This window comes from Panthera pardus, unplaced genomic scaffold, assembly GCF_024362965.1.
Source record: "Panthera pardus isolate Hobbes unplaced genomic scaffold, ASM2436296v1 HiC_scaffold_25, whole genome shotgun sequence".
Lineage (NCBI taxonomy): Eukaryota > Metazoa > Chordata > Mammalia > Carnivora > Felidae > Panthera > Panthera pardus.
This window is the reverse complement of record NW_026526821.1, coordinates 78,693,577-78,706,491: the sequence shown is the minus strand read 5'-3', so window position 1 is coordinate 78,706,491 and position 12,915 is coordinate 78,693,577. Positions and strand designations below refer to the sequence as shown.

General features: G+C 34.9%; 1 protein-coding gene across 7 annotated transcripts in view; it reads left to right on the top strand.

Moving 5' to 3' along the window:
• Positions 1 to 12,915, top strand: part of USP34 (ubiquitin specific peptidase 34) — a 250,742-nt gene that overhangs the window by 220,641 nt on the left and 17,186 nt on the right. For all 7 annotated transcript variants that reach the window (XM_019430890.2, XM_053890716.1, XM_053890717.1 and 4 more), the window contains 8 exons: positions 422 to 470; positions 551 to 655; positions 737 to 781; positions 1,726 to 1,830; positions 2,873 to 3,020; positions 8,177 to 8,811; positions 10,034 to 10,191; positions 11,634 to 11,712. In XM_019430890.2, the coding sequence (XP_019286435.1) occupies positions 422 to 470; positions 551 to 655; positions 737 to 781; positions 1,726 to 1,830; positions 2,873 to 3,020; positions 8,177 to 8,811; positions 10,034 to 10,191; positions 11,634 to 11,712 (1,324 nt within the window). The remainder of the gene's footprint in view (positions 1 to 421; positions 471 to 550; positions 656 to 736; positions 782 to 1,725; positions 1,831 to 2,872; positions 3,021 to 8,176; positions 8,812 to 10,033; positions 10,192 to 11,633; positions 11,713 to 12,915) is intronic.

Here is a 12,915-nt window from a genome sequence, read left to right as displayed (position 1 = left end):
CTTCCACTATCTTACTGTTTTCCTATGTGTCTGAAATGTTCTATAAGTTATTACAGAAATTATAAACTGGTAACTGAAAACTCTTTAGTATTTCTTATAAGTTCATTTTGTTTTAAAGGATCTCATGTAAAAAAAAAAAAAAACTAAGACCCATTCTAGTGTTTATAATACACAAAAATATAGCGTTAATTAAATGTGAAATAAAGTAGATTTGGGCTTCCACAATTCTGGTATCTTGAAAAATTGTCTAAGAGACGTCTAGCAAGTAAGTTTAGCTAGCAGAAGGTTCAAAAGTCATTTTGTGTTAGTGGTTTGGTACAGTTGTAATTGAATTGGCAGTTTTGATGCATGTCATGATGCAAACAGCTGTAATGTAGCACAGAGGGAAGAAAAACTTATTTCCACTAATGTTTCCTTTCAGGCATTTGACATTATCACAGACTGACATGGCAGCATTAACAGGAGGAAAGGTAATACTTTCTATATTAGAGGATTTGATAATCGCACAAATAATAATGGTTCTTAAATGAACAACTTTTACTTTTAACAGGGATTCCCCTTCTTGTTTCAACATATTCGTGATGGCATCAATATAAGACAAACTTGTAATCTGATTTTCAGCCTCTGTCGATACAATAATCGACTTGCAGAACATGTAAGTGCTGAGATACAGTCTTTAAAAGTTTTTTGGTAATTTTTAGAAGAATGTTCTGAAATCCTCCTTTTTCTGTTTTAGATTGTGTCTATGCTTTTCACATCAATAGCAAAGTTGACTCCTGAGGTATGTACACATTAGCTAATTCATATTTTTAAGACTACTAGTGCTTTCAAATAAACCTTTCTAATTGTTCTTGAAAAAATATCAAGGTTTCTCCCATAACGTAACTTAGTTTTATTTATTTGTTCTAAATGTTTATTTATTTTAAGAGAAAGAGCACGAGCAGGGGACTGGGGGGAGAGAGAGAGAGAGAGAGAGATTTTTCAGGGCTGAAACTCACAAACCATGAGATCATGACCTAAGCCAAAATCAAGAGACACTTAAATGACTGAGCCACCCACGTGCCCCACCACAACTTAGTTTTAAGTGTGTAACTGAATACACTGAATTACCCCTTTGTATTTTGTTATCATAAATGTAATTTTCCCAATTAAATATAAATTTACATATAAGTTTAACATACTAGAATGCCACCTAGATAGTAACCTTTGAAGTTTGATTTGAAGCATATAGCATAATTGTGTTTAAGGAAAAAATAGACCAACCAGGACTCGGCATAGATGAAAAAAGATGTGGAAAATATAGTAATATAGTAGTATATAAAAGTATTTTTGTAAAATGGTAATGTTACAGCCACTTTAGTGATACATACTTGTCAAATATTAATGTAAATTACACCTTAGTGATGAAGGGATGCTACACGAAACTTTTAACCTAAATTGTTCCAGGTACCAAGCTTGTCTCAATAATGAGTTTTGATTTGCTTTTTTTCCAAATTGACATCCAGAAGAATATGTGTTTTCTGTTACATGTGGTACCCTTGCAATTGACTTTGTATCCCAGTTTGAGCCTGCTGCTTTATGATAGTTCAGTTTATATGCAGGAGTTCTGAGGTCTTGTCACACAGATTTAAATGTGATGTGTAGAAGAGTTTTACGTGTTTCTTTTCTGCAGAAACAGAAGGGTTCAAATACATTTAAATTCACAGGTATATATGTGTCTTACAGGCAGCCAATCCTTTCTTCAAATTGTTGACTATGCTAATGGAGTTTGCTGGTGGACCTCCAGGAATGCCTCCCTTTGCATCTTACATTCTGCAGAGGATATGGGAGGTAAGTAAGTCTTGCAGTAGATATTTTAGTATTTCTTTTTCTGAGAATTTTATTTTCCTAATGAAGTCATTAGCAGTTTAAGTACCAGATTCTTCTTAGGTAATCCAAAATGGTTTAAGTAAGTCACAAGCCAGGGAAGAAGGCTTTAGTTAGGAGGTTTGGGGTTAAAAAGAGTTCTTGTCTAGTCTCCCACTCACTTTAAAGAAAGTCTTTAAAGACTTTCTTGTAGAGTCATAGAAAAAAGCCTTTAGCCAATCTAGGGTGCTCATTTCCCTCCCCTCAAAAAGGATTCTGTGAAGTGATAGGATCTTAGAAATACAAGCCAGGTGTTTTCAGCAGTTGACAGAAATGGTAGAGGAAGTACCAACAGCTTCCTCTCTTTCAGAGTTGCTGTTGTGGTCACCGAATTTCTTTTTAGTGAGCGTGAGGAAACCTACTCTCTAGACCAGGGGTCAGCAAACTTTTTCTCTAACTGGTCAGTTAGTAAACATTTTAGGCTTTGTGGACCCTGTGATCTCGCTTGCAACCACTCCACTGCTACTTTAGCATAAAACCATCTAGACAGTACATAATGAGCTGGTAAGGCCCAAAAGCCATAGTTTTCCAACTCTAGATTCCTAGGTTTCCTTTTCCCATGAAAAAAATCTCTCCAGCAATGCAGTTACTATTTTTCATTCTCATGAGCAGTAATAGATGAGGCAAGCAATAAGAAAAATAAAGATGAGAAACTTTATAGAATTAAAAGCATTGTTAATTAAGTTTATAAATTTAACAAGACGTAAAAATCATTGAATTCTCTTCCTGGTTCTGTGTTAGAGCCCTTGGTTATTTTAATTTTATTTTGCAAACTAATGTCAGATTTTTCTGAATGATAGACGTAGCTTTAAAAACGGAGGAAAACATGGGTGAAACTTCTTTTAGGCTCTAGTTTTCAAAAGTCTGTCTTGGCTGTAAGTGTTTAATGGTATATACCAAAAGTAAGTAAAACAGTAACTGTTCAATCAGTTGGTTTTATATTCCGTTCTTATCATTTTATTTGTAGGTAATTGAATACAATCCTTCTCAGTGTCTGGATTGGTTGGCAGTACAGACACCCCGAAATAAACTGGCACACAGCTGGGTCCTGCAGAATATGGAAAACTGGGTCGAGCGGTTTCTTTTGGCTCACAATTATCCTAGAGTCAGGACTTGTAAGTCACATATTCAGAACTTATCGAACCATTTGTTCCAAGTTTTGCTTTTGTTTGTTTTTTAAGGTGACTATAGTATGCCCATTGTTGTATGGAGCAAAGGCTCTTGGAGATACTGTTCTTAAAGGCCAAAGTTACATTAGTATTTGGAAACCTATGACCATGTTTTGCAAATATCTGCAATGTTTTTGGTGTCTTAAGGATAAGAAACTGTCCTGTTTTGGGTGACCTAACCACCGCTACCATTTTTGTTTCCTTAATAGACAACAAAAGATATCAGCATTAAGTGAACAGAATAAAGGATCATAAAATCCTATTTTAAAAGTGACCTCAAGGCTAAGAGTAAAGTAGTAATAAAGACATAGAGCAAGCTGAGAGAAAATATTCACTGAAGTTATGGGAGTTAAATGATAAATCCTTTACACAGGCTGGAAGGGAACAAACAAAGATCTTGGAAGACAGGTGGACAAATACGAAGAATAGATATTTCAGAGATTAGAAAATTGCTCGTAAATAAATAGAATATTTCCTCTTTTGATAATATTCAAAGAAACAAAAATCAGAATAGTATTTTTAAATTTCTTTAATCACTAAATTTAAAATCATATTTCCTAGCTGTCTGCTGAAAAGGCCTAGAATCAGTGACATTGCAGTAGCAACAAGCACATCAAATACCCAGATCTCAGATCTCTGTTTCTAAACACTATTCTCTGATAAAACAAATAATAGCCCTTTGAAGAAATGGCTGATTCTAGGACTGGGGCAGGTAATCTGCAAGATGAGCCTGGAGCATCTTGTAAGACCAGAAAGTAAAGAAGTATTCAAAAAAACAAAATAATGGGGGTATATCAAAGGGACACAAGACCAACCTGAAAGAATTCCCAGTGGCTAAAGCTGGAACAATTTGGGTAAAAAAATAAATAACATATCACTGGATTGTACCAGCAGTGTAAAATAAATAGCCCTGAATCCGTACTGATAAATAGTTAAGTAAATAAATGGAGACAAATCTCCCATACAGAAGAATCCTAAATAATTTATGTACATCCTTCAAGAAGGTGGAGCTTAATCTCCCAACCCCTTGAGTATGAGTTTGGTGACTTGCTTTCAAAGAGTAGATGGTGGGGGGGTGGGTTGTTAGTTTAACTTTAAGTGAAGAAATTTGACAAACATAAACTCAGCCAGGTGATTAAGGTTAACATCAATGATATGTGTTGATAGCATGTACCCTTGATATCCTTGATGTAATACAATGTGTAAAGGGCACCTTACCTGTGTGTTCTTCCCTACAAAAACCCATAAGTTGAGTCTAATAGTGATAAACAAGAGACAGACTCCATTTGAGGGACATTATTCAAAAATACCTGACCCCAGTAATCCTCAAAACTGTCAAGGTTTTCGAAAAGCGAGGAGAGCCTGAGAAACTGTCACAGTTAAGAGGAGCTTAAGGATTCGTGATAACTAAATGTAATGTATCCTAGATCCAAAATAAAAGAACATTAAGGCAAAACTAATAAAATCTAAAGTATGGAGGTTAGTTGAAAGTAGTGGTTCCTTAGTTACAACAAATGTACCATAGTAATAATAGATGTTAATAATAGGAGAAAGGGGGAAAAGAGTGTATGGGAACTGTGTTTTCTGCCTACTCTAAAATTTTGTTTAATGTTTATTTTTGAGAAAGCATAAGCAGGGGAGGAGCAGAGAGAGAGGAGACACAGAATCCAAAGCAGGCTGAATCCAGGTTCCGAGCTGTTGGCAAAGAGCCCGACGTGGGGCCCAAAGTCATGAACCATGAGATCATGACCTGAGCCAAAGTTGGAAGCTTACCCGACTAAGCCACCCTGGCACTCCTGTTCTACTTACTGTAAAATTAAAAGATTACTTGGGGAAAACATCTTAAACTTGTGGGTACATGTGGATTGGCATTGGTACTCGTAGGCTCATTTTTCCTGCCACTTTATGTAACTCAATAGTAATGGGTTATTTGTAAATGTTGACATGTATGTTGGTGGCATTCATGTCCTGACTTCTCATCATAAAGCAATAAAAAAAACTTACACTAAACCAAAAAAAAAAATTTTGTTTAAACAAATGGTTACTCCTAACATTCATGACAGTACTGAGGATATGGTATTCTCATACACGGCAATGAAGTAAGTTAACATTACGGTATGAAAGGCCATTTAGCAATATGTATCAAGATACTTCAAAATGCTTTGCCCTTTTTAAATTCAGTAGTATCATTTGAAGGATTCCAATAGAAGTAAGTCATCTAATGTATGGATGCCTAAATAGCATTAGTTATAATTGTGAAAAATTAAAAACTGGATGTTCAGCTGGGAAATAAATTGTTAATAATGAATCATTTAAAAATTATAATAGTTTTAGGGGTGCCTGGGTGGCTCAGTCTGTTAAGTGTCCAACTTTGGCACAGGTTGAGTTTGAGCCCCACTTGGACTAGGATTTTCTCTCTCTCACTCGGTCTCTGTCTCTCTCAAAATAAATAAACTTTAAAAAAATAAAAATTGTAATAGTTTTAGACTATAGTAAACACATAGTAACATAGTTTTAGACTATAGTAAACACATAGTGTTGTGTGGTGAAAAAGTGCTTTTGATAATGTAACTTGAAAAAACAGCCAAAATGTTTTCATAGAACAATAAACCTTAGAATAAGAATTAGAGTAACATGTATAGAAGAAAAACTACAGAGAAATACTATTAAATCTTACAAAATAATTTTAAGGAATGCTTTAGAATGTTTAGAGAAAAGAAGAAAAATGGAGGCATGATAAGTGTCTTAAAATAGTTGAAGAGTTGCCATATAGAAATGGAAGTAGATTTGTCCTTAGTTCTCTCTAGCATAGAACTTAAATAAAGGAACTCTTCAGTCATAGCAAGGCAGTTTTTAACAAAATGGTCTGTTCTTTCATATTGACCTTCTTAACTGTTGTCAGTGATAAACATAATTTAAAAGCTGTGTATCTCTCCCAAGGAGAACTTATTTTTTATTTAAAAGCAGATAGCTCTTCAAGAAATAAATAGATGGTTTGGTATATGATAAAGCAAAGCTAAATGTTAATTGTGGAATTTAAGTGGGTCTTTATTTTATTTTATTTTTTTTAACGTTTATTTATTTTTGAGACAGAGAGAGACAGAGCGTGAACAGGGGAGGGGCAGAGAGAGAGGGAGACACAGAATCTGAAATAGGCTCCAGGCTCTGAGCTGTCAGCACAGACCCCGGTGCGGGGCTCGAACTCACAGACCGTGAGATCATGACCTGAGCCGAAGTCGGATGCTTAACCGACCGAGCCACCCAGGCACCCCTTAAGTGGGTCTTTAGTAAAGTTTTTTAAACCTTTCATTGTGTTTGAAAATTTTGCATAATAAAATATTGGGATAAAAATATATAACTTAATCTAAGTAAGTTTTTGCTAATCACAAATTGTCTCAGTAGCAGCTTAAACAAAAATTGAACAGAATGACCCTTAAATGCCAAGTTTTAACTTTTGAAACACATACCAAATTGAGCCTAACTGAAAACAGACTAACCAGAGCAACGTATAGAGGGAAAAATATGTAGAGATGGAGTATTGTGCACAAAGTTGTGCATAAAGTTTAATTTGAAATAAATCTTTAAAACAGGTTACAGTTAATCTTAGAAACTAACTTTATTTGCTTTGACAGAACATTGGAAATTATCAAATTATAGGTAGAATAGTAGGAAACAATTAGTAGGCATAGTGAAAAGAGTTAAACTAAGGCATTAGAGTCCTTGAGGTGAGGAGGTTCTATGATGACTTTTTAGGAGCATTAGCTCGTGAATCGGGTATATTTGGGTTTGAATTCCAGCTCTGCCACTAGATGTGTAATATGGGTGTAGTCTTACTAAGTCCGAATGAAAGTGAGGATAATAAAAGTAGTGCTTGCTACATAAAATAACGGTGTTAAATAGTATAAATGTTCAAGAAATGTTAGCAGTTCTTGTTGTTGTGATTATTGTTGTTTGACCATTATCATTACTGTCATTGTCATCCTTATCATCTCCCAAGGCTAAATCTGAGCTCTACCTCTTTATCTGTGTGACCTTGGTCTTTGCTTCTCCAAGATTCAGATTTTCCAATGTAACATCACCTACCTCCAGGATGATTGTAAGGATTAAATAAAATAATATGTTTAAAGTACCTTGCTCAGTGCTTTGCACATAGTAACTTTTTACAGAGGGACTCAACTAATGAGTTACTTACCTCTCAGAATTATATGCTTAATAACCTTTTTCAGGTATGCTGAAGGAGGGATGCTTTCTTTGCATTCAGAGTCAGCCTAGAAGCATCCAGTTAGGGAATGAATAAGTCATGGGGATAAAAGAGACAGCATAGGGAACATAGTGATACTGTAGTAGTGTTGTGTGGTGACAGATGGTAGCTACACTTGTGGGCAGCATAGCCTAACATAAAGGGAAGTTGAATTACTATGTTGTACACCTGAGACTAATATAACATTGTATGACAACTATACACAAATTAAAAAAAATTTAATACAAATTTGGCCCAGAAGACTTCTAAAGATTTTCCAAAGTTAATGTTCTATAATTGGCATATATAATCTTCTACATTATAATGAACTTTAAAATAGAAGGTCTCCTTCTATTTTTGTAACTTTACATTTTACTGTTAACTGTAAATCATTACAAAATAATTTATCATCATTTTGTAAAGAAGAAGAAAAGTAAGATGCTAAAACATCGAATGATCTGACCATGTCAGACAGCCTTAGCTAGGTCTTCTGGCTCCAAATGCTGTATTATTCCTGGTAAACCATATTATTTCCTAAGAAGAAATGAAACGATAAAATAAGTGGAAAATTCTGTATCTTGGGAAAGCTAACCAAGAAGGTTAAAAACTGTTTCTATTAATGCAGTTATTGTCACTACTTTAAAAGTAACAATGACAGAATGGAAGGCGTCTGTTTTCATCATTCCTTGGGATCTTTCTTTGGGGCCAGTGGTAGAGCAGAACGATATTAAGAAATGTTCATGTCCCTTAATTTTTAATCATTTTGATTTTTAAAGAGAAGAGTGGCTTTGTGTTTAATGACTGCTCTTCAGTCTGTTTTATATCTTATAAGGATCTGACAGTTTTGTTTTACATTTTATAGCTGCAGCTTATCTTCTGGTGTCCCTTATACCAAGCAATTCATTCCGCCAGATGTTCCGGTCAACAAGGTCTTTGCACATCCCAACCCGTGACCTTCCACTCAGTCCAGACACAACAGTAGTCCTACATCAGGTCTACAACGTGCTCCTTGGTTTGCTCTCAAGAGCCAAACTTTATGTTGATGCTGCTGTTCATGGCACTACAAAGCTAGTGCCCTATTTTAGCTTTATGACTTACTGTTTAATTTCCAAAACTGAGAAGCTGATGTTTTCCACATATTTCATGGATTTGTGGAACCTTTTCCAGCCTAAACTTTCTGAGCCAGCAATAGCTACAAATCACAATAAACAGGCTTTGCTTTCATTTTGGTACAATGTGTGTGCTGACTGTCCAGAGAATATCCGCCTTATTGTTCAGAACCCAGTGGTAACCAAGAACATTGCCTTCAATTACATCCTTGCTGACCATGATGATCAGGATGTGGTGCTTTTTAACCGTGGGATGCTGCCAGCCTACTACGGCATTCTGAGGCTCTGCTGTGAACAGTCTCCTGCATTCACACGACAACTGGCTTCTCACCAGAACATCCAATGGGCCTTTAAGAATCTTACACCACATGCCAGCCAATACCCTGGAGTGAGTAAAATTGATAATTATTTCTGTATCTTCAAATTGATTGGAAATAACCAATTTGTCCCCCTGGTGGGAAGTGGTGACAAAATATGGAAATATGTATAGTCTAACTTTAACTGTTCTTTCTTAAGAACTTACTGTGTATTTGTTTTCTTGAATATATGTATAAAATGCTGTAGTACTATAACATTGGTAAGTAATATGGATAATTCTTAGGTTGATGTTGAAATTGTATCTCTAATTGAACTTAGCTATTTTAATTTATTTAGATATTTATTATCAAGATCTACATGCTGTGCTAAGTTGTGAACTATGCAATATTTTTATCTTAGCTGTAGTATTCCCTAGTGTTTTTTTCTTAACTACATTCAGGGGAATGAAATGGTTAAGGAGTCCATCAGAATACAAATATATGCGGTCTAAATCTGGTACCTTTATTTCTGCAGACTGTTTATAAGTTTCATATTAAAAACTCCCCCCTTCATGTATAGCTGTCATTCCTGGATATTCCGCTACACTATTGCTTCTTAACACTGTTGTAAACTCAAGATGACATCAAGAGGGTTTAAGTCTGGAAAAGGGGTTGGAAGAAGAGTGAAGAACCCTTTTTTCAAGCTGTCAACCTAGAGGCCACAAACTGCTAATATGAGAAGTTTTTTGCTAAATGGGAGATGGTGGGAGTGGAGAGTAGTGGCGTTTTCTTTTTTTTTTTAATTTTTTTTTAACGTTTATTTATTTTTGAGACAGAGAGAGACAGAGCATGAACGGGGGAGGGTCAGAGAGAGGGAGACACAGAATCTGAAACAGGCTCCAGGCTCTGAGCTGTCAGCACAGAGCCCGACGCGGGGCTCGAACTCACGGACCGCGAGATCATGACCTGAGCCGAAGTCGGACGCTTAACCGACTGAGCCACTCAAGCGCCCCAGTAGTGACGTTTTCAAGACATTCAACATTTACTTAAGAGTTCAGTCAAATGAATGCAATGAAGAGTATTTTAATTACTGGTATCCTTGAATTATATACTACTTTTTCCTGTTGAAAAACACCTTAATTAAGATCCTTTAGACATGATGTAGTAAATTGTTCCACACGCCCCCCCCACCCCCCTGCCAAGAAAGAATAACCTAATTTCCAGCCAAGAAATTTAGAATGCCTACAATAGAGGAAATGTTCTAAAATGTTGTAGGGTTAAAAGGTCACCAAAATGCTTCTTTGCCCTTTTTAGGCAGTAGAAGAACTGTTTAACCTGATGCAGCTGTTTATAGCTCAGAGGCCAGATATGAGAGAAGAAGAATTAGAAGATATTAAACAGTTTAAGAAAACAACCATAAGTTGTTACTTACGTTGCTTAGATGGCCGCTCCTGCTGGACTACTTTAATAAGGTAAAAAGATGTTTTCTGGTGATTTTTTAATATGTTTTGTTTTTCCAAGTGAGGAAATGGGCACTATCCTTTTGGACCTTTTGAAGAGTTATAATTAAACTATAACTGAGAGTTTACCAATTCTTGAAAGTTATTAGGGAAGCATTTTCCATGTAGTTACCTTGGAAGGATTTAGCTCTTAAAAATTAACACTACTTTTGAACAGCTTTTATTTTGTTTTGGTTTTGGATTGTTTGTATGTGTTTTATCAGAATCTTAATGTATAATCTTAAATCTGAAGCTTGAATCCTCCTCTGTGTTGCTATTCATCCTGACTTATGCTTAGACAGTTCAGTTCTAGAGGCCTCCAAAAACAGCTTTCTCCATCTTTGGATGAGTCTTACTGTTAATGTTTTAAATTGTTTAGCCCAGATCTACCTGTCTTTTTTAACTATAAGAATTAGCCAAATAACAAAACATCATTATAATTGTTCAGAGCTACAGAAGTTATTGAATGGTTGTAAAGGAACTCTGCAATAAATGACACATAATTCCCTTAACTGTAGAAAGTCTAAGTTAATTTCTTAAAACGCTTCTGTGTATTACATTTAAGACTTGGAGGTAATGTCCTTTCTGGGGCACATTTTGGCAGTATTTCTTTGAACACTATAATATTTTAAGCTTGATCAACCAAGATAAAGTTATTTCAGGTTTTCTTGAGAAAATTTTCAAATTTGAATCTTTATTAGTACACAAAGTGAATTAACTTATGCTTTTGCTCTAAAGGAATTCTTTTAAAATGTTGGCATTAATTTTAAATACATTGTTTTCCCAAGGTTTACTATTTATCTTTTTCTTAAAAAAAAAAAAAAAAAAAGATTGAGCTTTCTTAATTCTTTTTTGAAAAAGTAAAGAAAACATCTAACTAAAGTAGAAGGAATTCTGGTTGTACTTCTATATAGCAGCAGTTTCCAGTACGTAATAATGAAATTAGGTCTGTTAACAGGAGCAATACAACTACTTTTGAGGATTATCACATAAATTATTTTCAAGGCCATGGTGTGTTTAATGTTTCCCCTTCATGTTTCTCTTTCTTCCCAAGAACCAGCTGATGAGTGCTTGGATAGTATAAGTGTATTTTGTTATTATCCAGAAGATAAACCCATTATAAAAAATAAACATTATATATACTGAAACTTTAAGAATATTCACATGATACCTCTCTTCCACTGTTTCGAGCAATTGTTGACTAGATACTAGCATATGCAACTTTTCTCCATGTTATTTAGAGCGTTTCTTAATATTATCTCCTTTTATTACATTACTAAAAAACAGATATAAGCAGTCTCTCCTGTAGGTAGAAAAGTAGAGAGTCTAAATGACCATTTAGTTCTATTTTTTTGTCACCTGAGTTTTCCATTCTGATGCAGAGTTCTCAACCTGGACTTTATGTATTCTTCTAGTGCCTTCAGAATACTATTAGAATCTGATGAAGACAGACTACTTGTTGTATTTAATCGAGGGTTGATCCTGATGACTGAGGTAAATATTTTATTCCATTTTACAGTAGATGTATCTCATTTTAATGTTTTCACCAAGACTTCTTTTTTTATGGATATTTAGTATTCATGCTAGACTGTTTTACAGGTCTTTAGATTTTGGTTATACAGATCAGTAAATGCAATGTATATTCCAAGAATAATAAGGTCACAGGTTTTAGGTTGTTGTTTTCTTTGTGCACTGTAATTCCATACTTCTTATTTTGTATTTAGAACAACACTGTTTTTATTGATTCCATTTGTAAGGGTAGAAACAGATGAAATTCATGTGATTTAATCACTAGCACAGTTTTTCAATATCTCACTTATTTGACAGTTAAGAAACTGAGATTACTTACCATCATCAGAGGAAGCCATTGAGACTGTTATAGGTGGTTAAAATCACCTGTTCATTCTTCCCACAATTCTTGAACATCCACAACTATGAGATGATTTTAAAGCCATAGAGGTACATTTTACCCTTTAGTCTAATAATGGAGAGAAGACAAAAGAATATATGCCAAGAATACCATGAGAAATAAGAGTTAGGATAGCTTTTTCAGTTAATGGTGTTACAGAATAGGAAAACCACATTTTTGAAACTGCACTTATGAAGAATTTGAACTTGTAAAGATAAGTGGGAGAGTATTTAGATAAATGATGTGGTCACCACAGGGGCAACAAAGTATTGTCATATTTGAAAAAATGCCACATATTTTTGTTTGGCTAGAACAAAAGGTATGTGAAGAGTAGTGCGAATTTCATTCTTTCATTCAACAGATGTTTGAATGTCTACTCTGTGCCACACATTGTGCTAGGCACTGGGTATACAGCAGTGAACAAGACAGACATGGTTCCTGTCCTCATAGCTTATAGGTTAAGTGCCATACAAGTACATTGTTTAGTTAAGGTACCACTACAGATTCTAGACGATGGATTTTGAACTTTGAATTATGGATAGTATATAGGTTATAGGGAACTGATTTGAGAGGATTAGAAAAAAAAAGCTTTGTGTAAAATGAAATAGGAAAAAAAAGTTAAGGATTTGGAATGAAAAGATTTAATAAGCTAATATGATTAAAGGAATTCTACCTTTTGGAGCCCTTTTTCCTCATTCAGGTGTACTGTTTTGGCTATAGCTGACAACCATTTCACTATTGTCTTCCTTCCGAAGCCCTAGAATGTTAGAGACAGCAGTTACCCATTC